At 42.3% G+C, this 27916-nt stretch overlaps 1 protein-coding gene across 8 annotated transcripts in view; it reads right to left on the bottom strand.

Annotated features, from left to right (window-relative positions):
• Positions 1–6332: 6332 nt before the first annotated feature.
• The window catches only part of PATJ (PATJ crumbs cell polarity complex component), a 294202-nt gene continuing 272618 nt past the window's right edge, over positions 6333–27916 (bottom strand). For 7 of the 8 annotated variants that reach the window (XM_061633245.1, XM_061633242.1, XM_061633249.1 and 4 more), the window contains 4 exons: positions 26493–26597; positions 13908–14011; positions 10524–10647; positions 6333–8450 (listed from right to left, as the gene is read on the bottom strand). In XM_061633245.1, coding sequence (XP_061489229.1) covers positions 8304–8450; positions 10524–10647; positions 13908–14011; positions 26493–26597 — 480 coding nt within the window. In that variant the 3' untranslated portion in view covers positions 6333–8303. The remainder of the gene's footprint in view (positions 8451–10523; positions 10648–13907; positions 14012–26492; positions 26598–27916) is intronic. The other variant, XM_061633250.1, reaches the window with a different exon arrangement.

Here is a 27916-nt window from a genome sequence, read left to right as displayed (position 1 = left end):
AGCCTCCAGGGCTAAAGCTGAATCTAGAAACTACCACCAGACTGCAGATACAATCCTTTGAGGTAGTACAAACCCATTTAAGACCAGATTAAAGGTGGTGGAGAGCCCTGGTGCACTTCCAAAAGAGGTCCCCCCTTCCCTAAAAAAGGAATGTGTGAAATAAGGTACCAGAAAATACATAAAGGTAAATGTGTCCCCGCACTTATAGTGCGAGTCGTTTCCGACTCTTAGAGTGGTGTCTTGCGACGTTTACTTGGCAGGCCATATATATGGGGTGGGATTGCCAGTTCCTTCCCTGGCCTTTCTTTACCCCCCAGCATATGCTGGGTACTCATTTTACCAACCACGGATGGATGGAAGGCTGAGTGGACCTCGACCCCTTTTACCAGAGATTCGACTTCCTCCTTTCGTCGGAATTGAACTCTGGCTGTGAGCAGAGCTCAGCTGCGTTACCGCTGCTTACCACTCTGCGCCACGGAATAGAATAGAATTTTAGAATTGGAAGGGGCCTATAAGGCCATCAAGTCCAAACCCCTGCTCAATGCCTCCTGCAGATACCGTCTTATTATTTATTTATTTATTGCATTTGTATACCGCCGCATAGCCGAAGCTCTCTGGGCGGTTTACAACAATTAAAAACATTAAAAACACATTTTAAAAAAGCAATTAAAAAAATCTTATCAGGAGGTCCATTCCGCACATCATAGGAGAGTGGCACCAACCCTTTGGAATTCCCTCCCCTTAAATATTAGACAGGTGCCATCTCTGTTATCTTTTCGGTGCCCACTTCCTCTTTCAAAAAGCCTTTTAAGTAGAGATCTTACCCAGTCTGTTGGAATTGCTTTTTAATATGTTTTTAAAGCTTTTTTTTTTAGAAAGATGTTTATAAAGCTTTTTTTAAAAAAACATGTTTTTAAAGATGTTTTGTTTTAATATGTTTTTAAGGATGTTTTATTATTTATTTATTTATTAATTCTATTTCTATGCTGCCTTTTGGCCAAAAGGCCCTCAAGGCGGCTCACAAAAAAACACACAAATACAAAATACACATCAAAAAAGAATACAGTGCACAAAAATTTAAATAACAAAATATTAAGATTGTTAAAAAAAAAACAAGATTCTTTACAAGCCTAAAGATAATCTGTACCAAAATGTAGTACTGCCACTTCAAGAATTTTAGTCCTCAAACATTGAGCAGCTGTTGCAAAGGATTTGCTCACCAACATCATAGGATTCTTCCCCGAAATCATCGTCCATAGACTTGAAGTAGAATTTGTAGTTGGACCGGTTAAGGAGCGCCTTGAAGTCACCCAGCATCACCCACTCAGCCAGGATGGGCAGCTTCACCAGGTACGGCATCTCCTGGTCATCCAGATGGTAGATGATCTTGGTCTCCGCCACCACCATGGCCACCGCCGCTCCCCGTGGAGGACTACTCAGGCAAAAGGCTCCAGGCACCACCGGCCGAGCCCGGGCTTCTTACGTTGATACTTTGTCACTGGGGCCAGCCCACTACATCACCTTGTGCTGCTCTCAGTTTTACAGAGTCTTATGTTTTATTGTAATATATTTTAAAGGCTGTTTTTAAGATGTTTTAGATTGTTTTAGTGCTTTCGTTTGCCGCTCTGGGCTCTACTGGGAGGAAGGGTGGGATTTAAATCAAATAAATAAATAAATGCAGGAATCCAAACTAAACCATACCCAACAGGTGCCTGTCCAGCTGCCTCTTGAATGTCTCCACTGAGAGCCCACTACCTCCCTAGGTCACTGGTTCCACTGTCATACCGCTCTAACAGGACGTTTTTCCTGATGTTCAGTTCAAATCTGGCTTCCTGCAACTTGAGCCTATTATTCCGTGTCCTGAACTCTGGGATGATCAAGAAGAGATTCTGGTCCTCCTCTGTGTGGCAATCTTTCAAGTGCTTGAAGAATGCTATCATTCTTAGTCTTCTCTTCTCAAGGCTAAATATGCCCAGTTCTTTCAGTCTCTCTTCATAGGGCTTTGTTTCCAGTCCCCAAATCATCCTTATTGTCATCCTCTGAACTTGTTCCAGTTTGCCTGCATCCTTCTTAAAGTGTGGTGTTCAGAACTGGATGCAGCACTCAAGATGAGGCCTAACCAGTGCCAAATAGAGGGGAACTAATATGTCACATGATTTGGAAACTTTACTTCTGTTAATGCAGCCTAAAATAGCATTTGTCTTTTTCTCAGCCACATTGCACTGTTGGCTCATATTTAGCTTGTCATCCACAATAATTCCAAGGTCCTTCTTGTGTGTAGTATTGCTGAACCAAGTATCCCTCGTCTTATAACTGTGCATTTGGTTTCTTTTTCCTAGGTGATGAGCTTTGCACTCATCCCTGTTAAATTTCATTATGTTATTTTCAGCCCAATACTCTAGCCTATCAAGATTCTTTTGGAATTTTGTTTCTGTCTTCCAGGGTATTAGCTGTCCCTCCCAATTTATATCACCTGCAAATTTGATAAGCATTCCCTGCATCTTCTCATCCAAGTCATTAATTAAAATGTTGAAAAGTACTGGGGGAACCCTGCAGTACCCACTCATTACCTTCCCCCAGTTTGGGAAGAAACCATTGATAAGCATTCTTTGAGTACGTTTTTGTAGCCAACTGTGGATCCACCTAATAGTTGTTCCATCCAGTCCACATTTAGCTAGCTTGCTAATCAGAATATCATGGGGCACTTTATCAAAAGTTTTGCTGAAGTAGAGATATATTATAAAAAGTTTGTTTATTATAAATGGTGAGTGTACTGTAAAATGTTGCCACAGCATTCCCCCAGTCTACGAGAGAGGTTACCTGATCAGAAAATGAGGTAGGATTAATTTGGCAGGATTTGTAGCTGGTATAGCACAGTGGGGAGGAGAGCCTGGCTGGGAGTCCAGAGTCTGTGAGTTCAAATCCCCGCTCGTGTCTCCTGGGTGTAAAGGGCCAGCTAAAGATTACCCCACAGTGAGTGGCTCAGGGGTTACGTGCCCTGCCACCTGTGCAGCCGTGGGCAATCTGCATAATCAGAAGGAGCCCAGTTGCCTCCCAGCTGGCAGTTGCGGACAAGGAAGGGGCTGGCTTGTGCAGCTGTGGCAAGCTGAGCAGGCAATGGTAAACCCCCTCTGAATACCGCTTACCATGAAAACCCTATTCACAGGGTAGCCATAAGTCGGGATCGACTTGAAGGCAGTCCATGTTCTTGATAAATCCATGCTGGCTTCTAGTAATCACTGCATTGTTTTCAAGGTGTTTACAAAATGACCACCTTATAATCTACTCCAGAATTTTCCCAGAGATTGATGTCAGGCTGACTGGTCAGTAGTTCCCAGGTTCCTCCTTTTTCCCTTAGATAGGGACATTAGCTGTCCTCTAGTCATCTGGAACTTCACCCATACTCCATGATTTCACAAAGATAACAGACAGAGGTTCTGAGGGTTCTTCAGCCAGTTCCTTCAATACTTTAGGATGCAGTTCATTGGGCCCTGCAAATTTGAACTCATTCAAAGTTATTAGGCATTCCGTTATCATTTGTCTATCAATTTCAAGTTGCAGTCCTGCCTCTTCAACTTCATGTTTCCCAGGAGGGTCATAGACCCATATTTTGGGAGAAGACTGAGCCAAAGTAGGAATTGAGCACTTCTGCCTTTTCTTTGTCATCTGTTATCATTTTGCCATCCTCATTGAGTAACTGTACCACCATTTCTTTTCTGTCTTTTACTATGCATGTACCTGAAGACAGCTTTTTTTGTTACTTTTGGCATCTCTCGCTAACCTCAGCTCATTCTCAGCTTTAGTCTTCCTGACGCCATCCCTGCAATTCTGTGCTACCCATCTGTACTCTTCGTTTGTTGTTTGGTCTTCCTTCCACTTCCTGTATGCGACATTTCTTGTTTTCAGGTAATCTCTAAGCTTTCTGTGAAGCCACATTGGCTTCTTCTGCTGTCTTCTCCCTTTTCTCCTTAATTGTTTGTCATTGTGCCTTTAGCATTTCCTTTTTTAGAAACTCCCACTCATCTTAGACTCCTTTTCTCATTAGGGTTGCTTGCCGTGGAACCTACTTACCATTGTTCTGAGTTTATTAAAGTCGGCTTTCCTGATGTCCAGGGTACACGTATGCCTACTCTCAGCTTTTGCTTCCTTTAAAATCAAGAACTCAATTATAGTGTGGTCATTTCCTCCCAGAGTTCCCATAACTGCCACTTCATCCACCAAGTCATCTCTATTGGTTAGAATCAAATCAAGGATCGCTGATCGCCTAAGTGGAACTCCACTCAAGGAATGCTCCCACTGGTGAGAGCAAAGTCTGGATCCATCCAATGTTCTAATTATTCCAGGTTAATGCCTAGATAGCATTATGTAAACTGCTAGAAGATACAGTATTATTTAAATGAATCGCTTCCCGATTATGTGAATGCATTTTAAGTATAAATGCACAATTTATGAAAAAGACAAAGTAGCATGCAATCTATTTTTCATCTATGAAGCAAATAATGTTCAAATTTTTGCAATAAGGATGTGGAATCCAGTGTTGAGGCACCAGTTTCCTAGAGTATTCCCCCAGCTGCCTTTTGGTTCATCCATGTTGATTCGAACCCAGGCCTCTCCAGATTCTGGGCCAATCTAAAATGTCTGTCTGTCTGTTCTTAACCAAAGAAGCTTGAGGTCTTCTCACAAAGATTCCTGGGAGACCTTCCTACTGCCAACCCTTTTACTAAGGTAGAGATGTAGGGAGACCTCCTCTGGATCAGGCCCTGAATACTGCTATGGCATGGGGAGGTCATGCCAATGTATCTAATTTAAAATTTAGTTTTGAATATCCAGAAGATGAATGCTACTATGACATTGGGTCTTGAGGTCATGCCAATGTTATCTAATTTAAAATTTAATTTTGAATGTCCAGAAGACTTATTCCAAATTAATCCAAAATTAAATGTCTCTATTCCACATCCAACTATCTCTACAGATGAGGAACTGAAGCTGTGAGACACTAGCTTGCCATCATCTGTGGCTTAGGAGAGATTTGAGCTGAGCCCCCTAGAAGGAAAAACTCATAGATGGGTTTGTGGAGGGGGGAGGAGAAAGATATCATACTCTGTTACATTCCAGATTATATTGTTGGGGTGGGAACAACAGGGTTCAATTTGATTCATTACTGGACCTGGAATATTTCCAGATATTTTGGGGAAATAGTTTGGTTAGCCCCGTCCCCCTTTAAATCAAGTTTATAAAACTATCCCCCCTTGCATCAGTTCATGTGTCTATAAACAGAAATTGTCACTATCCCTGTTCTTCCTACTGCACCTCCCCCCAATTCCACTGCATGATAGCCAAGACTCTCATATTTCTCTCTTCTTCTGACTTGGAACTCAATCCCCCTGAGTATATAGCAAGTGATGATTAATCCACAACCATATGATATTTCAGATTCCTTCTACTAATCTATAGGACCAGACTTGGTGATACTTCTCCACTAATCTGGTCCATCACATGAAAGGGAACATTTGCCCTGTCTATGCAGGGATGTAATGGTTTAATGTAGGGATGGGAACTTGTAGCCATCTGGAGGGTTGTAAGATTCCCTTTTCGTGCTCTATGACCTACCTACACATAAAAAATGCAGTATGGAAAAGCCAAAATCATGTGATCAATTCCCTAAATAAATTCTGGATGTCAATAATCCAATTATGGTTTATTTGCATTGGGTTGTTCTCCCCACCCATAAAGCTGTTTTTAGATATTATGACTTTGCATAGACACACAAGGACATCAAAAGCTGGCAGAAGACAGGCACACTTTTGCTCACCTCTATACAATGGGCCAGAATAGGGAGAAATTAATTGTCCAGTCCTTTTAATCCTGCATAAATTATTTGATCCTCATCAATACTGCCAATGCTTCCTAGTGTCAATACAAATTTGATGCCATAACACAGGAAGCCAACATGGTGCCCTCCAAATGTTGCTAATTACAACCCCCAACATCCCTGATCATTGGCCATGCTGGCTAAGGCTGATGGGAGCTGAATTCCAGCTCCATCTGGAGGGAACCACATTGGCTACCCTGTCATGACATATTGTTGCTTCCAATCTCACCATTGAGGTTTCTAACAATAATATTGATTATTATATAATTATTCAATAATGTTTTGCCCATGCTTCCAAATGATGCTTGTTTTTCAAGATTATGTTCCAGGAGCTTATCTTGCCTTTAAAGGCAAATGTAATAGGTATGTCATCTGGGATGTATCTGTTCTCTTCTAAAATAAAGTTAGGTTTCTGTGCATTGGTACAATATTAACTCTACTCCAGTATTCCACCATACTTTTGCAAGTGAATTTTATTTTGAATCTTTGGAAGTCATAAAACGTTTTATTTTACTGACATACATAAATGCACAGTATGTTTTGTTGCCTCCCACCTCTTCACAGAAATCAGCAGCATTATTAAACAAACCATAAGCCCATAAACTTAAAAAACAAAAAAGCACAATGCAGGCTTGATAATCCATTGGGCAGTTTTTCTGTTCAAACCCCACCATGCCCTTATACAGTTCCCATTCATCTCAATGGGGCTCAGTGCAGGAGAACATCCTAGCAGATGGTGCCTTTTTATTTTTTACATATAGCACTTACTTCCCTGGATCAACACCAGTTCATCTGTAGCCTGCAGTACAGTTTTTGCAGTACTATATGTGACACAAACTACATGTGACTGCAAACTACAAGAAGCAATCATGTGCTCTCTGACTTGAGCCACAGGAAATGCAAAATATATCAGCATGTAACTTCAACCTTCTTTACATCTTTTATAACATGTGCATAAAACAGCTAGCATCAAATTTAAAAGAATGGTTGCAACAGTCTAAATTATGAATTTTTGGTCAGGACTAAACTACAATGATCATTAGGTTTTGGTCACAAGTTTAAAATGAGCTGCTTTTTCAAGTTTAATATGAGTGTGCAGTGTTACCCTCAGCATATTTTATCAAACAAAATGCCTCTTGTCTTTAAAGTGTTCTTCAGTTTTCTGCCTGGGGCATTTTCTTACATTTTCATTTCTTGTAAATACAATTAACATTAATCTGCACATTGACATCTGGGTAGAAATCCTTTAAAATCTCTTAAATCCTCTTTCAGGCACTATTCATGGAATACCCACAAATGTATTCCAATAGCTTAATGCACTTTGTGATTAGCTAGATCCAAACATAGCACATAAAACAAGGACAATATTCTTAACGATACAAAATCACTTTTTCTTTGATCACTGCTTCCTCTCCTTTGACCAATTTATCACATATACTTTATTCTAAACAACCAAAATGAATGTTATTGCATTCTAATTGTATCATACAGTAAATATACATTCTACAGAAACTGCAGGCTTTAGACAGAAAATTGTCACTTTGTTTATTGATGACAACATTGTACCACATAATTTATCATGAGTAACTTGAGCCTCCAGGTTTCTTTTCAGTACTGTTATTATTAATAATAATGCTTAGCCCTATGCCAAGTTAAGGTGCTTCCTTCAGAAAATTAAACTTTACACTGTACAAACCATTTCTATCACTGAACTAGCTCCCTCAAGACAGCCCCTTCAGAAGGTTCTTATCAATTTATCAGAAGACTTTTCAGGAGCCTGCCTTTAAACTAACTAAGGAGAAGCTAAAACACAGACTAAGGAGAGGCTACAAACTGACTTGTTGTAATTGCCACCACTTACATGTATCTACCCAGAGAGATTAGATAGGGAGGGCTGGCATTTCATCATTAGAACTTAGTTTACAATTAATTTCCATAGGAGAATTTGATATTTCATCAATTAGAACGATAGTAATTGAATTACATTTTAATGTTTTCTGGTGTAGATGAAAAGAGAATTATCATAAACAAACCATGAATGAGAGGAAAAGCCACTCAGCATTTATTTCTTTTCATCAGATGGGACCCGACGATAAGCTAAATTATTTCTTGTGTATATGCTAATTCTAGTTTCAGCGATTATACATCCTACTGGTAGATGACAGTTATGGGCAAAGCAGGAGCCAGAAAGCACATTCAGAGGAGACCAGGGATGGGTGGAGGTGCGTTTAATGATTTTGCAATTAGTTTCAATTACTAGACAAAATAACCTTTACAATAGGTGTAAACTGCACAGGCAACATGGTTAATGTGCTAATTTTAGCTTGAGTTGGGTTTTCATCTCACACAGGACTGCATACTATTTTATAGCAGCTCTAGCGATGCTCAGAAATAAATTGCAGCCAGCCCAGACTGCCTTTGAAGCAAAATCTCATGACAACACCATTAGTGTTACAGTCCCTTTTTGGCGCTTCAGTATAGCTACAGCTTGTTCATGAGTCACACCTTCCAGAGTCTCTCCATTAACTGCTAGAATCTGGTCACCACGCTTCAGTCTGCCGTCATCTGCAGCTGCTCCCTGAAAAAACAGAAATGGTACATCAGAGGCCAAGCAATTTGATGGGGCTTAATTGAAAATGAAAGAAAACAGAGACATACAGAAACTACTCTGAAAAGTGGTATTCCATTATAATTATTAATGCTTCTTGAAGCATTTGTGAGTGTGAACACTTTGCGGAGGCTGAGGAAAAGGTTAAGACAGATTCTACTCTATTGCTCTTCTGGAGGGGCTGGCCCTAGAACAAACACCACCCTAAGTAAGGAGTGTCTTTGGAGCCTCCAGCCATTTCCTTTTAAAATCTGTTTTTATTATTTTCCATAAAACCAAACAGAACAAGAGCAAATCAAGTGCACACACCTTGTTTTCATACACCATCAATGGTACAGACAAGCAAATTAATTGCTCTAGTCCTAGTCAAGGGACTAGGTTGCTACACTGGGCCATGCAATGTTCAGAAGGAGATCTCTCCAAAAGGCCATATGCATTTCCAGCGCCCTCTTCCTTCTCATACTAGTTCCTGCATACTGCATAAATGGATGCCAGGTATCCACAAAACAGTCCTTCTGTCACCACTACTCAGTACCTTGGGCTGCTGAAGCAGCTTTTTGGAGAGTGCTTTCTGCCACATGGTGACTGGCCACCCACTTTTAGTGAAGGACGAGGAGGACTTCCATTGTTGAGCTATTTCTAGGCAGGCCACTGTTAGCAGAAGCACCCCTTTTTTTAAAAAAATGTATTGGTAACCCATGTAACAACTTTGACAGGAATAAATCATCCCATAATGATAAAAATGGTACAAATTGATCAAATCACAAACACACAGTTTGTTGAAAATGGTAAATCATGATGTAAAATTGTCCCACAAAATTAAGTATATATGTAACACAATGCTGGCTAAGCAGGTGAGATTGCTGATTTGTACTCTTTGCTTCAATTGTTGAGTGAATTGTTGAGTAAATACAGTAGCTCATGACAGGAGCCCTCCACAAGCATAGCACCTTGGGTGTTCATATGTGGAATGCTACCCCCAATCTGAATCTTTTTTTTACATATGAAATACAAACTTGTTTGCAGCCAGTGTCCCACTCTCTTCCTCCATCTTTTTCTCCTTTCAACTTTTCAAAAAACAGACTGTGGTCATTTTTGTCTATTCCCAGCCAACCCCCTCTCAAATATTCCACATGCCTTTCCACTTATAATTTCTGTATAGACTTCTCTTTTTAAATGTCTGCCTCGCATTTCAGATTTTGCATATCCAAGAAAAGATGGAAACAAGATACACACAGCAGGCTGTGCATAAAATTCGATACAAAAATAAGTAATGCCAAGAAGAGGTCAATTGGGAGGGGGGAAATGCACATATGGAAAACAATGTAATGAACAAAAATGATGAAAGTTGACAAAATCAATAAAGAGCAAAACACAAAAAAAACAAATACTTGTGCACCTCTTCAAATCTTTAAGTAGGAGCAAAACAAAAAATAACTCTGATTATTTTCAGAGATATCAAGGTGAACTAGTAGTGATAAATAAATGACTGCAATTAAAATGCATGGTTTAGAAAAATCAATATAGTAGCTAGAGTGCCAAAGGAAACCTCCCTCTTGGGAAGAACAGTACCTTGGGAAGGGATTTTCATTGGGACTAGGGGTTAAACCTCCCCTCCCCGAGTGCTAAAATCTCAATCCTGATCAGCTCCTCTCCATAGCTGCTATTTAAAATTAAAAAAAAAACTAGACATGGTATCACACAATTAATATTTAGGCCTCAGACTGGTTTTTTTAAAAAGGGCTGTGGATCTCAGCTTCCAAGTTAGAAAAGTGACCTATCTTCATTCAAGAAATGAGAGCTTCAAGGACCAATATATTTGCAATGCTAAAGAAGCTGGTCATTTAAGGATGGCATTCATTTGGCCAGCACACCTCTTTTTAAAAATGTAAGTGTAGTTACAGTTTTCTGGGGACCACAAGATATGGAAACTCAGACACAGACCCTTTCCCTCATCAAATTAAAATGAATTTAGTTGTTACAAATATAGTTTGAAGCAGTGAAGATACATGCATAGGTTCCTTTTCTTTTCTTTTTTATTACCTTTGCAAAAATAGTCTTGATATAAATAGGAAGGTCTCCGTGGGGACTTCCATAGCCTCCTACAATACTAAATCCCAATCCATCTGAGCCTTTCTCCAACACAATAATCTTAGGCTGCGGTGATCTGGAAAACACAGCAAATGCCACTCAAAACAGTGCTTATTTAATAAGTGGAAAGGCAAACTAATTGAAATCTGCCCCACATTATCAGATCAATGGTCCATGTAGACCTAATTAGCAGAAGCTCTTCAAGGTATCAGGCAGAAGAGTCTTTCCCAGCACTGATACTGGAAAGGGCAAGGCTTGAAATTTGGACCTTGTACTCACGAGTTATTGGGCCTCCCTGTCCTTAGTTAAGTAGGCCTAGGTTTTAGAAGGGCCTTAGTAAAGATACCCTTGGTGGGACCCCTCTTCCTAACTGACATCCACATTGCCCAATCACTTGCCCTCTACCCCTGGGCCCAATCCACCCAACTACCCAGAGTGCAAGGCACGTGAAGGATACTGCTCTATGTCCTGAGTCTTGTCACTGCTTGTATGCTTAGAAAGGGCAGGTAAACATGGAGTGACAGTAAAGAGGCTCAGAAGGTGAATAGTGGGTATGGGCCTCATGAGGTGCCCAATGATGCCTGCCTCTGACTCTGGTCTTGTGTGGGACTATAATAGAGTTGTTACAACTTTTTTTTCCTGGGTAGGGCTCTATATGCTTTTATCAGATGTGTAAGAGGCAGAAATCAGCAAATTGAACTTTGCCGTCACTGAAATCTAGAAAATGTTTAACTATTGATTTCCACAGCTGTTAATAGAAGAGAACCCTGCCATAAAGAAAGCATACAAAAACCTGGCAATACTAGGACAGTAGGAGCATATAAGTGATCTAATTTGCTTGACGCATTTGTTCTTCTGAACAATTATTTCTAGAAGGAACCTCTAGTGTAATACAATATGTTTAGTTTTGCTCTACTTACAGCAGGCAAGGACTAATTGTTCCGTGGTATTGGGGTGGGTTACTACTCAGAAGATCCAAACTGGAATGAAAGTGGTTGTATGAAAGATGTCCACGGCTCTTTTGGCCCTGTGATTCTACAATTTAATTGATTAAAAAAAAATAAACTCGCTATCTAAGAAGAGATGCTACTAGATGACAGTAGCTGCTGTGACTCAAGGCATGACTATATTGATGGGTTTCCTGAAGGTCAGATGTGAGAAGAGAGTCCCAGTATTCATTTACTGTACTCAGGAATGAGGTGGCACAAGATAATCCCAGGGCAACCACTAATGGCACAGTGTCTAATACAGCAGCATGGGCAGGCGCTCATAGCTGATTTTGAACCTTTGAGAAGTGCTTCTGACTCGCAGTGGAACCAACAGTGGAGATGAGGATAAAACACCAATTTCTGGGTGAGAATGTCTACAAGAAGTCTGGGAATCATTTAACAATCCAGCACCATGAAGAAACACATAACTATTATTTAACTAAACAGATGCATGGAGCAATTTGAATTTGAGCTTTGGTGACTGGTTTTATAACAATGTGTGTCCAGTACTGTCATTCATGAATCAAAAGGGAGAAAAGATTAAAAGCCAAACCAAAGAGAGACTTTATGGAACATGTATCTTGAAATTTTCTCAAGAAGAGTGGTGAAAGCCTCATTTAATTTGTCTAAGGGCAGATCATCTGGAATTGCAGTTGTCATAACTCATCTCAAGTGAAAACACTGCCAGACAGCAGCAGTCAACATGACAACATATCAGTGGAGTAAGCTCAGGATTGGTTGTCACAATTCAATCAAAAGAGAAAGAAAAAAGAAAAAATCTTCTAGCTGGAAGATTCACGCATTTTTTGTGCTATTAGCAATTATATCCAAAATTAGCAGCTGAAAACAGAAATATTTACATTGTCTACCAGGAAAGAGGTTGAGGACAGTCAAGCATTTTACAGGTGCTATTGAATAACAAGAGTGTATCTGACCCATGTTCATAAAACAATAGGGATGGGATGTATCTAGAATATTATCTCATCCACTGACACTGAAGCAGGATTCTCCCTGTTCAACTTCTAAAAAGAGCTGTCTGCCAAACTTATCCAAACTCTGTACTAAGAAAAGGAGAACTGTGCAACCCATACAATGTAGGAAACTGAGAAAGTTGGCCTACAATTGCTTATTTGCATAATTTATTCTGTTTCTTTCAGTAATGAACAAGGGAAATAACTAAGGTAGGGCACTGAGGTGTCCCTCCACCAGCCACTGGAAATCCTACTGAGTTTCTCTCCCTCCCCCTTCTGATATTTCATCACACAAAGCTCACAGGGTGACCTTGGGTCAGTCACTGCCTCTCATCCTAATATATATCACGGGGTTGCTGTGGGGATTAAATTAGGAGGGGGAGAACCATGTACAGCACCTTGAGCTCCTTGCAGAAAAGGCGGGATATAAATGTGATAAATTAAATCATGCCATGTACTCCCCCCTTCTCCACCCCATTCACAAGGTCTAGAAAATGAATGAGATCCCGTTCAATAGCCTTTTCTCCATTGTGCAATGTTTATGCAGAATCACTGGATAAATACAATCCTGAGGTTATTCAGATCAGAAGGTGCCACAGGTAAGCAGCAAATGTAAGGTGCATAACACCAGAGGTATCATATATTGGTAGGTAAAAGAACAAGACTCCTAAGTACTATCAAATGGGCTGGACAGTATATGAGGAAAGCTCCAGTGTGTTTGTTATTCCTGACCAGAGGGAAAATAACAATCTGGACTTGGTATGGCAATTTAGATTTATGCATGAAGACCGACAGAACAATACTATACACATGGACTCAAAAGTAAGCCCTAGTGGATTCAGTTATTCCCAAGTTAGAGGGTATAGATAACAATCTAAATCTTTTATCCCACTGAAGTGGGAAAAGTTCACAACGTACAATAAGTTACAATCTATTTCAATCCATTTTAATGCATCTCCATGATTTCAGACAACTTGGGGAAGTACCAAGGAACACCTCCTCCAATACTATCTGATCTCAACATATCACTAGCAAATCACTCCAACTAAACCATTCAACCCATTTCATTAGCAACCATACAATCTGCTGGATATAATTAAACACAATTTTTGACAACAGCATGAGAGTCAACATTTCAGAATTATGAAAATGTCAGAAACTCAAATTGTCTGACAGCTTAAAAGTCCACAACCTTTTAGACATAGAAAGCAAGGGATAAATAATAATGCATGCGCAAAGTCCCAGTGGAAGTTATTAGAACTGATCACGAAACCAAATATCCATGTTGTTAACTGAGAGCATTTAGAACTTCCTTTGAGCAGTAGTGCTTGCTTCTTCTAGAATACCCAAAGTATCAATACAACATGCATACTTACTCTGGGTCTTCAGGATGGTTTTCTGCAGGTGGGCTAAAATTAGTGCTGGCTGTCATGGTCTCTAGCTGGCTGGCTATGGCACTGATGTTGGTGTCAGCTACAACCTATGAGACAACGTGAAAGGGGAAAAGTATACATTAGCAAGCAGAGCACTCTGTACTCTTGAGAAAATCAGTTTTCCTAATTAGAAAGGAGTTTTAATTGATGAGTAAATTGTGAAGCACTCAGTATTGTAGCCTTGTTAAAGCTAAGTGGCTAAAGACATCATTTGTACCTATACAGAAGGCTAATGAAAGCCCCATATAACCGGCTCAGCTTTTCAAAAGAAGTACAGAATAAATTATCTTGCCCAGGAGTACCCCCCCTTATTCAAGATTTACTTTGAAGTAAACATTTATATAGTAAATGCATGGTGTCCTCTCTCTGCTAGACTGGGAAAACAAGTAGATTAACTCATCAAGCTCCCGAACCTGTTGCCTTACCCGCATTAAGCTTTTTGCACATACGATTGTTGGGCACAAAGATTAGCAAACCAAGAAGTTTCTGCTTCTAAATCTTGCCACCATGGAGAAAATATGCTATTCTCCATTAAAAAGAATGGAAAAAGTGGCAAACTGCAGCTCAAATACTAAACATGTAAAACAGCATTTTTGGATATTAGTATTTACATTACTAGTTTTATTTGTTCATTTCACTCAATGTCTTGTAATGAAATTCACTCTGTGTCTTCTCTAATTTAGCTTTAATATGTTCCTTTACATTACATAAGATGCTTTTGACATTTCATTCAACAGTAATGGTTGCTTGAATCTCATTTTAAAGCCATACTTTTTGCTTTGTTAAGTTTTTCTTGGGCTAGTCAGCATGGGGTTTTTGCATTCTGCAATGTTAAATTGAAAATACCCCCATGCCATTCTGATGCTTCCTATAAGCTCATTTCAAAACAAAACCTTACAAAACTTATAGTCCTCAACTCAGAAACGCCTGCTTAACAACCTCTCAATTTTCATGGTGATACACAAAACAGTCAGAGAGAACTGAGAGTTCAAAGTGTAAAAAGAGAGAGAGAAAAACCCAGACCCGTTTTGGACTTTCTTCTGTCAGAGTTCTCATAATTTCTTGAAATTAATTAAAAATCAGCCATGTTCACAGAGTACCTGTAATTCTATTACTGACCTTGCCCCATACTCTGACCTTCATCTTCTGCAGTTTAAAAGTTAAAAAAATGCCTGGCTGATTTTTAATTAATTTAAGAAATTTAGCATTGAAGTCAATGATATGGCCGGGAATGCTCAGTAAGAACCAACTGTCAGTGTTCTAAAAGGCAGACTCACAGCTGCTGGGCTTGGCTAATCAGGGGGCCACACCCACACCAGACCTTTATTTCACTTGAGACAGTCATGGCTTCCCCCAAAGAATCCTGGGAAGTGTAGTTTGTGAAGGATGCTGAGAGGAGACTCCTATTCCCCTGACAGAGCTCCAGCGGCCAGAGTGGTTTAACAGTCAGCCACTCTGATTGAAGCTCTGCGACGGGAACAGCGCATCTCCTAGCAACTCTCAGCACCCTTCACTAACTACACTTTCCAGGATTCTTTGGGAGAAGCCATGACTGTCTAAAGTGAAATAAAGGTCTGGTGTGGATGTGGCCAGGGACAGCTTTGGTTTAAATTTGGATGGGAGGCTACATATGCCTGCTGTAGAATAAAAAGGTGGGGGGAAATGCTGAAAAATAATGATACTGTTCACAATGTTTTCCTTTTGGAAAGGAAAGGGGCTTCCCCCCTGCCCAGTGCCCACACATCCAATCTCTTCCCTTCCCCCTCCCCTCCCCTCCCTGCCCCTCCCCCAGGTCAGTTTCACCTATCCTGTTTGCACAGGAGTAAATCCCACTGAACTGAAAAAGCATGCAAATGATCAAACCGGTCCTCCCCCTCCTCCTCCCTCCTATCCCCTCCCTCTTGCCCCTTCTCTCCACCCCTCCTCCCTCCCTTTCCAATCTCCTCCTCCCACCTCCTCCTCCCTCCCTTTCCAATTCCCTGCTTCCCCCTCCTCCCCTCTCCCTCCCCATGATTAGTTTTACCTATCCTAAGCATGATTGCATGGGTGTAAATCCCATTGAACTCAATAAGCATGCAAATGATCAAACCTGCCCTCCCCTCCTCCTCCCTCCCCTTCCAATCCCCTCCTTCCCCCTCCCCCCTTCCTCCTTCCCCCTCCCCCCTTCCTCCTTCCCTCCCCCTCCTCCTCCCCTATGGTCAGTTTTACTTATCCTAGCCATGATTGCATAGGAGTAAATCCCACTGAACTCAATATGCATGCAAATGATCAGATCTGCCTTCGCCTTTCTTCCTCCTCCCCTGCCCACTCCAGGCATTCCTGCCCAAGGTCAGTTTTACCTGTCCTAAGCCTGACTGCATGGGAGTAAATCCCACTAAACTCAATAAACATGCAAGTGATCAAACCTGCCCTCCTCCTCCCCATCCTGCCTGCTCCCCTCTCTCTCCTCCCCTCCCCATCCTGTGCTCAGTTTCACCTATCCTAAGCATGATTGCAGGGGAGTAAATCCCACTGAACTAATAAGCATCCAAATGATCAATCCATTCGTAAACTTGCACAGGATCCCATTTCTTACCTCCTGGATTAAAAAGCAGAGAAATTTACTAATAGGCAAAAAACCTTGCGGTTTAAGAACTTACCTATAGCCAAAAAATATATCTATTGAACTTTAAAAAGCAGGGAAATTGGGCATCTATAGTGTATGCACCAGAGGAGCAGGAGACCTGACCTCCTCTCTGAGATATTGTACTGCCCTACAAATTTGCAAAAATGCAAATACAATTTGGGTTGGTCTTTCACAGTCCAATCCACTTCCTGTGTGGCTCGGAAGAACTTGGTAACATGTGCCTCTGAGCATATGGTGAGTGGTGGCAACACTCACAATCAGCCCAAAGAAAAGAAACGAGACATGTGCTGTGCTGATCTTCTTTCAGCAGGGAGGAAGCAACAATATTAAAACAGTTGATATAGTTCAGATAATCACTTTAAATGTTTGATTTACTTTGAAATTTTAGTGAAGTTTCCTATAGTAAATTATTTTCTTTTGCTTCTTTTTCTGTGAATATGTGAAGTACAGCAACACTTTGCAACCCTAAAAAAAAGCTCCAAAAACAATTGTGGAATAATGGCACTGACTGCATAATAGATTGCAGTTGAGGGGTGAAATAAAACACAGAGATGTCAGCTTGGGTTGAACAAGGGCCACTTTATTTAAATTATAGAACAAAATCCAATTTAAAGTGACCTGCAGAGGGAAACCTAGGTGCAGGAACTGTCTATAAGCAAGTAGCTTGCCATACAGCTCTCGGGCGACCAGCCCCTGCTGGGGCAAGGGCAAGCCCATCTGCTTACCCTTTACCCCAGCCACACCCTGCAGGTGAGTAGGGGGGCCTTCCCACATCATCCCCACCCAGGGCCGTATAACCCCTGGGTAGATGAGGATAAGTTGGCCCCAGAAGCAGCCCATATCCTGCCCTCGAGCCGAAAAGACCTGAGAGACAGGCCTCTGGAACAGCCAATCACCTCCAAAGGTGCCTAAGGGGGCCACCTAGCTGTCCTTACCTATTTCCCTTCCCGCACCTTCCCGCCACAAAAGGGGGACAAATCTCTATTTAGTCCCCCTTTACCCCACTGCCGAGAAACATCTCTCGCAGACACATCCCTGCAGGTCGCCCCAAATAAGTCGTTACCTGCATGAGACAGGTGAACGCCATCGTCCCTGTACAGTTCACCCTTCCAGTGCTGAATGCGGGGGTGCGGAATGGCCAACCCCCCCTGCCCAAGAAGAGCCCACCGAATTTGCCGGTTGACCTTCTTCCATGCATGATCAATTCCAGCTGGATCCCATATGCCGCGCCATGTCTGACCACATCAGACGCACCAAAGGCCAACGCTGCCTTATCACTTGCATGTCCTTACATGCGTGTACGCTGAGGGCCTTGCCCTGCTTCACACCGCGGTCATTACCACCGAGGTGGATGACCATTGCCTGCAGAAATATCTGCACCACACCTTGCTGGAACAGAGCGGGTAGGAGCCACTCCCCATGCATTCCTTGCCGGTCCAGCCACTGCACAACAGCCCCTCTACTGAGGCCCAACTGCGAGCCCATGCTCGAATTCGCTGCCCTCCAGGGTGCCCGGAAGACCATGCTGTGGCCGCATATTATGATGTGCATCTGCTCCATCCCTGTCCAGCAACCTGTCAAAACAATGAAGATTGTGAGGCCGCTACATTCCCTTGCCCTCTACAAGTGGGGAATATAGCCCTTGTACGCATCAGAGGACCAAAGTCCCACGCCCTGTACCAGTGCCTGTGGGAAACTAAAACCTGCTGCCGTAAAAGCAGCCCCAATTCGAGATGAATAGGTTCCAACTGTAAGGTGTCGTACCCCAGCCCCTACAATGCTCGTCTGTGAGGCTGCCGCATCCCCCTGCCCTCTAAAAGGGGGGAATATAGCCATTATATGCATCAGAGGCCCAAAGTCCCACGTCCTGTACCAGTGCCAGGAGGAAACCAAAAACCTGCTGCCATAGAAGCAGCTCCCATTTTAATTGCATAGGTTCCAGACTGGAAGGGGTCATACCCCAGCCCCTGCAATGCTTGTTTTGTTAACGCCAAAACTGGTATTGTTGACCCAGACAGGCATATATGGCCTATAGCTAGGGGGTCCAGATTAGCCTGGGTGAATAAATATCCTTCGGCAGAGGTACACCTCTGGTCCGTTCTAGACCTTCCACGTTGAGCAAGCATAACCCCCCCTCCCTGGAAACATCAAAACCGGAGGGCATGTTGAGAGAGGTCTCACGTAGAGCCAGCCACCACATCTTTTCTCCTGGAAGCCTCAAAACAGTGTATGAGCCACTGCCTGGAATAGCTTGGGTCTTCACTGAAGGAACAGACCGTTTCCCACTGGTCCACTACACCCATAAAATGTCCAGCGAGAAGGTTCGATGGGGATAGGGAAAAACCGCCAGCCTGGCTAAGAAAGCTTACCTCTAAGTGTTCCCACTGCCACGCCCCTTCTCATGCCGTGCCGTCTATCAAGAATATCAGCAGGTGAATACCTGTTTCTGGAAGCTGGCGAGCATGCTGGGGGCAATGTAACCCATTGAATCCAAGGGAATTCCAGCGCGCAGCTCACAGGATTAGCCCCCCTTCACACTGCCCCTGCTGCCCTATTCTGCATTCTGATAGCTGGTGATCATGCTAGGGCAATAGATAGGCTTATGGCCTTCTCTGACTCCCTGCATAAACTTCTCCCAGAACAACGGGACAAGCAAGGGCCATGAATTCTAGTGTTCCTAATTATAAGAGAGTTATGAGACCCGACCCCAGGCCATGAGCTCTTCTGTCCAAAAGTCGCCTTCCAACCCCAGAAAAGAGTTAATGAAAGGTAACATTCATAGTTAAAACCCCTTCCCGAATCCAGGCTTGCAACCGCAGGAAAGGGAACCACACGGCCAGGTCGGTGCATAAGGCAGCCATAACCCTGAATTCGTAGTATGGGTGTTCAAGCCCCATCATAGCATAATAACCCCATTAAAAGACCCCTAACATCAAGAGGGCCGAAAGGAAACACTTCATGGTCCCAATCCAGGATCTCATCTGGGATGGTTCAAGCTTGCCCCTGTGCAGCTTTCAGCCCTGGGCAAGAGTCAATCTTGTTACAGAAATGTGAACACCAGGGCCGGATCCTTCATACTATAAGCTGAAACCTCAGGTGCTAACATGCCTCCCACAAGCTGCCATACCTATGAACATCCACTCAGACAGATAGTGCCCCACTGCTTAGGAGCCCACTTGTCTCCTGACTGCCCCCTCATGGAAGGTTCTGAAGCACTCCATGCGAGAATTATAGCATTCCGTAGGTAATGTTCTGCCACTACAAATGCATAAGGCATATGCGCGCACTATGATGATGGAGTGCAGCTCACTGATCCTAGACTAACTAGTGTGGACCCCTCACTGCCTGCCCCTTTGACTAAGACTGGCGTGACCAAGTGTACTTCTGTACATTCTGACCACAGCCGTTATTGCCATGACTAAACGGGGTGAAGATTGTAGGCCATGAGGGCCAGCCGTGAGTTGGAGGCCATGAAGGCCAGCCAGGAGTTGGGGTATGAGACTGGGAAACAAAAGACAAACACCATAACATAACAAACCTCCCCTTAAACCGGGTAGCCTGCTAACCTAGTTCATAGTACCCAGAGTCTAACTGGGGAAGGGACACCTGTCCCTAAGCAGCCGGTGGCTCCTTCTTACCCTTTTGAAGGCCTCTTGCCTCCTATCTCCCTGTTGCACATATCCGTTGAACATGACCCAGCAGTGTGATGCTGCAGCAAAAAGGGCAAACGCGGTTTTGGGCTGCACAAACAGAGCTATAGCTTCCAGGTCGAGGCATTAGTCAGGCCTCATCTGGAACACTGCGTTCAGTTCTGGGCGTCTCATTTTAAGAAAGATATAGACAAGTTACAGCGGGTTCAGAACAGAGCAACGAGGATGATAGCCGGTATGGAGAACAAGTCTTATGAGGAAAGGTTGAAGGAACTTGGCATGTTCAGTCTGGTGAAGAGAAGGCTGAGGGGTGACATGATTGCACTCTTTAAGTACCTGAAGGGCTGTCACATAGAGGAGGGTACAGATTTGTTCTCTGCTGCCCCAGAGGGTAGGGCTAGGTCTAATGGTTTTAAGTTGCAGGAGCGTAGATTCAGATTGGACAGTAGAAGGAACTTCATGACAGTAAAGGCAGTTCGGCAATGGAACCGACTGCCTAGGGAGGTGGTGGGATCCCCTTCGCTGGATGTCTTCAAGCAGAGGCTGGACAGCTATCTGCAGGAGATGCTCTAGCTGTGTATTTCCTGCTGTGAGCAGGGGGTTGGACTAGATGGCCTATAAGGCCCCTTCCAACTCTATGATTCTATGGTGCTAGCATCAACCCTTTTTTCCCAGGGATTGGCACTGTAAGGCAGCTGCTAAGATCTCACTGCCTCAGGTAAACTCACAGACACTACTTGGGAGCAGCAGCTCCTTGGAGTTACAAGCCCTCCCCCCCACTTTGTGCCATGCACAGCAACACCTCCTTCTCAGAAGTCCGGTGGCACAGGGCAATTGCTGCTCTCGCGCCTCAGAAAGTGAGTAGTGTTGCTCAGAAAGTGAGTAGTCTTCCTCATTTGCACTGTCTTCCGTGGCAGTTCAGTGCTCCTCATCCTTGCTGTTACACAGCCAGGCCTAGAGCAAGAGGGCAGGCGTGGCACTGGAGGCAGTGGCAACTGCTCTTGCCCCTGCCCCCCCTCTAATTGGCATGGCAAAGAGAACTTGGAACAAAGGGGCATCTAGAGAGAAAGGAGGCAGGGGAAAAGAGTATAACCCCAGACAGCACATGCTGAGGACTAGGCCCTATGCTGCTGCCAGAGATCAGCCTCTGCCTGTTCACTTGTTTTCCCTTGTACGTTTTGTCTCAGGTTCTACAAATGCTAGAAACGTACTATTTTTATTTTTATTTTTTAAATGAAAGCTGGGAGCATTATTCACCTAGGAAGGAACAAGTGCCCCCTTGGCCTCTCCGCTGGGGACGCCCATGGCTCACGACCTGCTTGCGAGCTTCCCATTTGGTTGGCCATTTTGAGAACAGAGCCCTGGACTAGGTAGGCCTCTGGCCTGATCCAGCAGGGCTCCTGTTATACCCACTCTGTCGCCCTGGATGGCGCCTCTGCCACTCTCTACTTATGGCCGCCCATGGTGGCCCCTCCCCGCTCCTTGCCCCCACCGCCACTGGGGGTGGGCATCTCCCCCCCGCTTTGGGGGCCTTTCCTTTCCCTTTTGGCCCCCCTTTGTCCTTTCTTGGGTGGCATATCTAGAGGGAGATTGGGGCCCCGCTTACAAACGACGTGATTTCAAAACGTTGTGAAGGGGCCCGCCTGCTTATTCTATACCCCCTCCCGGCACCCAATTATCCAGGGGGGGAGCCTAATTGGCCTGCACGCGGCAAGGATTGATGGTTGGGGTCGTGCACAACCTACCCCCGCGTTAATTAAAATTAAAATTTAAAAATTGCCGGCCAAAGGTCGTCTCGCCTGTGGTCCTTGCCACCGCTGGCTCCGATCCTGCGCTGCCGCCTCGTAGTGACTGCACTGCCGCTGCCGGGCCTCCCAAGGCCAGGAGCCTCGCCGCGTAGGCCTTGGTGCCAGCCACCAAGCCTCGCTATGCGCCGCCTCGCTATGCGCCACCTCTCCGCCGCTGCCTCCCTGTCTCCCGACGAGGCTGGGGGGGGGCTCGCCGCCGCACAGTCAGCCTGGCCTCAGAAAGCCTCCGGAGGCACACGTGCACCGGCAAAGGAGCCGCGCCGCGCCGAAGCCGTCGAGCAGCAGAAGAGGAAGGTGGAAGGGGCGGCTGGACTCAAATAGTCCTATAGACCCCGCCCCTTCCGCTGCACATCGCGCCGACGTCACGGGCGCGACGCGCGACATTGCCCCATTAACAGATGGGGACAGCGTCTTCACCCCCACCTGCAATCATGCCCCGCTCGTCAGCTGCGCGGTGAGCGGAGCTTCGTTTCCAATGGTCATGAGGAGTGTCTCAGTTTGCATAAGATAAAACAGTGGGAGGTGAAATATATTCTAACAAAATTCTAGGTGTGCTCTATGTTTTTAATTGACCATGCCCACCTTGCCTTAAGTGGTTTAAGCATAGCAGGCTGAAAACATGCATCTTGGGCTGGCAAAGTTTGTTTTTTCCAACAGCTAGAGTCATTGCTTAAGTAGCAACTTATTGTAATCAGTCTGATTTTACATCAAACTGCAGTTTCAGATCAACTGTTAATGCCCCCCAAATAGAAACAGAGCATAACCTCCACCTTGAAACACAAAAAGGCTGTCTTCACCATCATATGACACTGACCAATAAAAGGGCTTTGAAATTAATAAAAATAAATTTGACACAGATTTCTAGAATGAATAATAAGAGAAATATAATTTCTAGGTTAGATTCTCTATAGAAACAGTAGTAACACAGAAAAGAAGCAAAGTAAGAAGAACACCAACAAAAAACATACAAAAATGTAATTCCGAGATGGCAGGTGTTGCCACCATTCACCATATGCTCAGAGGCACATGTTACCAAATTCTTCCAGGCTACACAGGAAGTGGACTGGACTGTGAAAGACCAACCCAGATTGTGTTTGTAACTTCAGGGTCTAATTTTTGCCTCAAAGGAGAGAACAGCCTTAGAAAATTTTAAAGCTTTAATTAAAATCGGAGCTGCAGAAGACACCCTGGCTTTACCTGGGAGGCAAAAGGCCACCCTTACTGGGAACATTCTTGGCCAAAAGTCCTTCAACAGGGATTGGCTTTGCCCTGCTCATTTCAATTTTTATTGTTCTGCCTTACTCATAACGCAGAATGCAAAGAATACTATGATTTTCTGGAAGAATGGAAATCTGTTAAACTGCTCAGGTTTTCTGGTTAAACAACAACAGTAACAACAACAAACCTGGCAGGAGGGCACACCTCTATTCACCAATCTGTGGCTGGCAGTAAGAGCATATCAAAGTTCAACAACCATGTAAAAAGCTTCTCCTTATCTCATTAGTACACCTGCAGACATCTGATTAAATTAACTAGCAACATCCAAATAGCCAAAAAGGCTGAAATATTCCCCTAGGATCATAATCTCACATTTGCAAACAGCATTAACAAACTCCTTTGCCATCCTACTCTGGAACACATTGACAATAAGGCTTTCCACACCATTGGATACAATTATCTGACCTTTCATAGCCACATAATATGAGGTATTTTAACTGATAATAGAATTAGTTAATGATGTGTCACTCATTATTATCAAATTGATAGAAGTGTTCACTTCTATGGTTTGAATTCATGATTGGGCAAATGACAAGTAGTTATTTAAAATGAAATATAGTTATTCCTGTTCATCATATCCACAGTTTTGATCTGTTTGGGTATTGATACAGGAGTGTACACAAGACAAGTTGTACAATAATTCTTAAATCTTTCTTTTTAAAAATTGGATATTTAATGCAAAAATGTAAAATAAATTAAGAAAATTCTAATGAACAATTAAAATGTGTGCAAATAAAATCCATTATTTTATTTTTGAAAGTCAATTACTGATAAATAAGAACCATATTGCAGGTTTTAAAACATGAAAATTGAACAACCTGCTTTTCTGGAAGTGTTACTATAATAGAACATATAATGAGCAAGATTTTAAAATTTGCATACCCACAAAAATCTGGTTTCCTGCCATTCTAAAATATTACTGACTGTTATATTTGGGAACAGAGTAGGTATCAACATAGTACCTCTGTCTGACAGTAGTAGTATGGCCAAATCCTAAGCTAATGTCAACATTCTTTTTGATTAACTTTCAAAGAAGCAAACAAATGTCACTTTACTAACTGGTTAACAACGTCATCTCCTCAAAATCAAAGGATTACCACCCAACTTGTCCTACTTGGGTTTTTATTCTGGGTTCATTCACATGATGATATGGCTACATTGGTCACATTAAATTGGCTCTATGCACCAATAATTTTGGTTAATTTGCTTAGTTGCTCAGGATTCAAGTTACCATTCCTTCAGATAGACGGTTTCACTCTTATCCTTTCCCCCTTCCATTTTTCTATTCCAACTGTCACTCTACATTCCATCGCTACTGAGCATGTTCATTATTGGTCTATTTTTAAATTAAGTTTTGCCCCTTTAGATTTTTTTTATAGTTTGTGTGTCATTCTGCAAACATTTAGGCTTTCCCAAGCATCCTGATAGGCCTTTTTTGTTTCTCAAGAGGGCCCCATTTTGTTGACAATCCTGGTGGCACTCACAACCTAAGTTAGCTGCTTTATGGAGTGATTCTAATACTTGAATGTACCAGCTTTCATTTAGCCAATTTACCATTTATTGCAGTGGGAAAGGCATTTATGCGTAAGAGCTAGAACTGAAGCAGATTAGGAATGTTTTCAGTTTCCCATTCAAATTTCTTCCTGAATTTGTGGTTTGTAATTCCTCTTTTTTGTAGCGTGACACAGTGCATTTGTAACCTGATATTCCTCTGTTTGTTATGCATTGATATTAACTGCAGTTTTACATGTACGAGGTTCCCCCTCTCATGGGTTACTGCTGAGCATTAGCATGTGTGTACATTGCTTAAATCTTAGTGCAGAAAGGGCTCATGATGGGCTCCTTTTTGAGCTGTATTTTAATGAATGCACATGTACACGCATGTGTATTATTTAAACTATTCAGGGGCCAGGAAGGGGATGGGAGAGATGAACTGAAGACTACAGCAAACTGTCCACCACATGCTAGTCCTGAAATTAATTTTAGAATCAGGATCTAGATGTATGACAAATCAACTATATAACCACCAATGGTGCAAGAGAGAAAAGCAAGAAAACCTTAACATTTCATTCACCTTACCAATACCTTGCCCATTAAAAACAGGACCTATATGTCCTGCCCAATATTACCTCCCATTTTTCAGCTGGTTGTAGCCTGCAGACTCCAAAATCTAAACCCCCTTCGACTCAGCTGAGTCCCTTCTTTGGTCTTAAATATATTGGGTGCATTCCAGTGCAAGTTAACACTTTCATTGATTGATTGCTTGATTACATTTTCTTCCTGTCCTTCCACTCAAAGGAGCCCAGGACAACAAGCAACATTTTTTAAAAAAAATTAAAAGCAATCAAATACCCTCATGGCTAAATCCAATTGATTTTCAGTGGTGGAGAGTTAAATATCTACCCTTGACTTACATAAATTAATGGAATTTTTAAAAGCACTTAATTTTATTTATATCATTTTCATCCCACCCTTCCTCCAAAAAGTGCAGGACAATGGACATGATTCCACACGTTTATCATGGCATTTCACTGTGAAAGATGTTTGCCTTTATTAAGATCATGCCCATATTTTTGGGCAAACTTTTAGCATTTTCATTTGCTTTGCTAATAAAGTAAGTGCCTTACCATCTAAACATCAAGGGAGCACATCTTACTAGTAACACACCTTTTCCTTCCTCCTCCCAAATTAAGATGATAGATCAATTGTACTATCCATTATATGTGATAATATCACATTATATGTGATAGCCCATCACATATAATGGTACAAAACCAGCAATGTCATTTCTCGTGCCCTCCCCCTTTGAAGAATAAAAAGGTTAATATGATGGACAGCTCAATCAACTATGTAGTAAAAAGAAAGAAAATCTGTTTTTGTTTTAAAAGTGACAGAAACTAAAAGCATAGATGATTTTTCAGATGTAGCAAGAAGTCATTCCCTCTCCCCTAATCCCCTTATGATTTTATAGAATCATGCTCACAGTCTGTATGGACAAGAATAAAGAAGGCTTGAACGAAATAATTACTTGCTTTTATCTTGCATAATTCACATCAGTAAGCACCCCTGCTGTGCTGTGATGCTTGTGCCAGTGATGCTCAGTCTTTTCTTAAAAAACATAATTTATCTATCCTTGTGCAGCTGTATGTTCTTTTTATCATCATACCTGCAGGATAATGCTCCCAAAAGCATTCTTCAGTAGATTAACTGCATCAGCGTGAGACAGCCCATCCAAAGGCTGCTGATTAATACTGACAATCCGATCACCAACCTTAAAGAAAAAAAGAAAAGCACAATAGCAACAGAAAAATTAAAAAAAATTGGAAGGGAACTCGACATTCTTGCAAGTTTGGCTCTGCGCACTCATGTTTCTTGGTTATAAACAGACAATATAGATCTGCTGTATTTCCACTGATCATTGAGTGTTTTTCATAGAGAGGATAAAACACTCTTCCTATAAGTAGCAGCCTACCATGAACAACAAAGAGCTCATATTTTAGTGCTAAATTCTGGAAGCAGGAGAATTACACAAGAACACATCCTAAGTGGAAAAAGCATACAGAAGTCCAAGTGTATGCCTATGGTGCATGAAAGCATATTCTTTAAATATGCAGTATTATATGAGAAAATATGTTATCTTTGGTAAATAATATATCTGTGACTTCAGATGTCAATGGAATCAATACTAACCATTGAAGACACAGGGATTTTTATTGAGAACCACCTTAAACACATTTTAAATTTGCTGTTTGTCTCACTGAAAGAGTGACATAAACAGTATGGCAGTTAACACCCCCCCACACACAGGTCTCATCTGCTCCACACACAGAGTCATATTTGATAGGAATCAAATTGATTATATAATTGGTAGCAGAAGATGGAGAAGTTCCATTCTTTCTGAGAAAACATGACCAGGAGCAGACTGCGGTACAGAGCATGAACTGGTCATATAGAAAATTAGAGGAAAACTACAGAAGAACAACAAAGCAATCATAATGCCAAAATACAATTTAAATAACATCCCAGAAGAATATAAAGATCAAATAAGGAACAGATTTGAGGCTTTAAACTTAGTTGATAGAGAACCAGAAGAACTATGGAGTGAAGTCAGAGACGTTATCAGGGAAGAATGCAAAAAGACAATACCTCTAGTTAAAAAGAGAGAAAGACCTCAATGGATGACTGAAGAAACTCTTCAAATGTTTAAAGAGAGAAGGAAAGCAAAAGCAAGAGGAGATAGAAACACAGTCAGAACCCTAAATGCAGTAGTACATCGACTAGTACGTAGAGACGAAGATAATTATTACAATAGTTATTGTATAGAAATAGAAGAGGACAACAAAAAGGGAAGAACAAGAGCCCTATTTCAAAAGATTAGAGAAATTAAAGGGAAATTTAAACCAAGAGTAGGAATGTTGAATAATCAACTGGGGAACACACTGACTGACTAAGATGAAATAAAAGGAAGATGGAAGCAATACACTGAAGAACTCTATAAAAGAGATGTCAGGATGACAGATTCATTCATGGAGGAACCGTATGATGAAGAACCAGGAATTTTAGAATGTGAGGTGAAAGCTGCTCTTAAAA

The sequence above is a fragment of the Rhineura floridana genome, chromosome 6 (assembly GCF_030035675.1).
Source record: "Rhineura floridana isolate rRhiFlo1 chromosome 6, rRhiFlo1.hap2, whole genome shotgun sequence".
Taxonomy (NCBI): Eukaryota; Metazoa; Chordata; class Lepidosauria; order Squamata; family Rhineuridae; genus Rhineura; species Rhineura floridana.
This window is presented reverse-complemented; position numbering and strand designations above follow the sequence as displayed.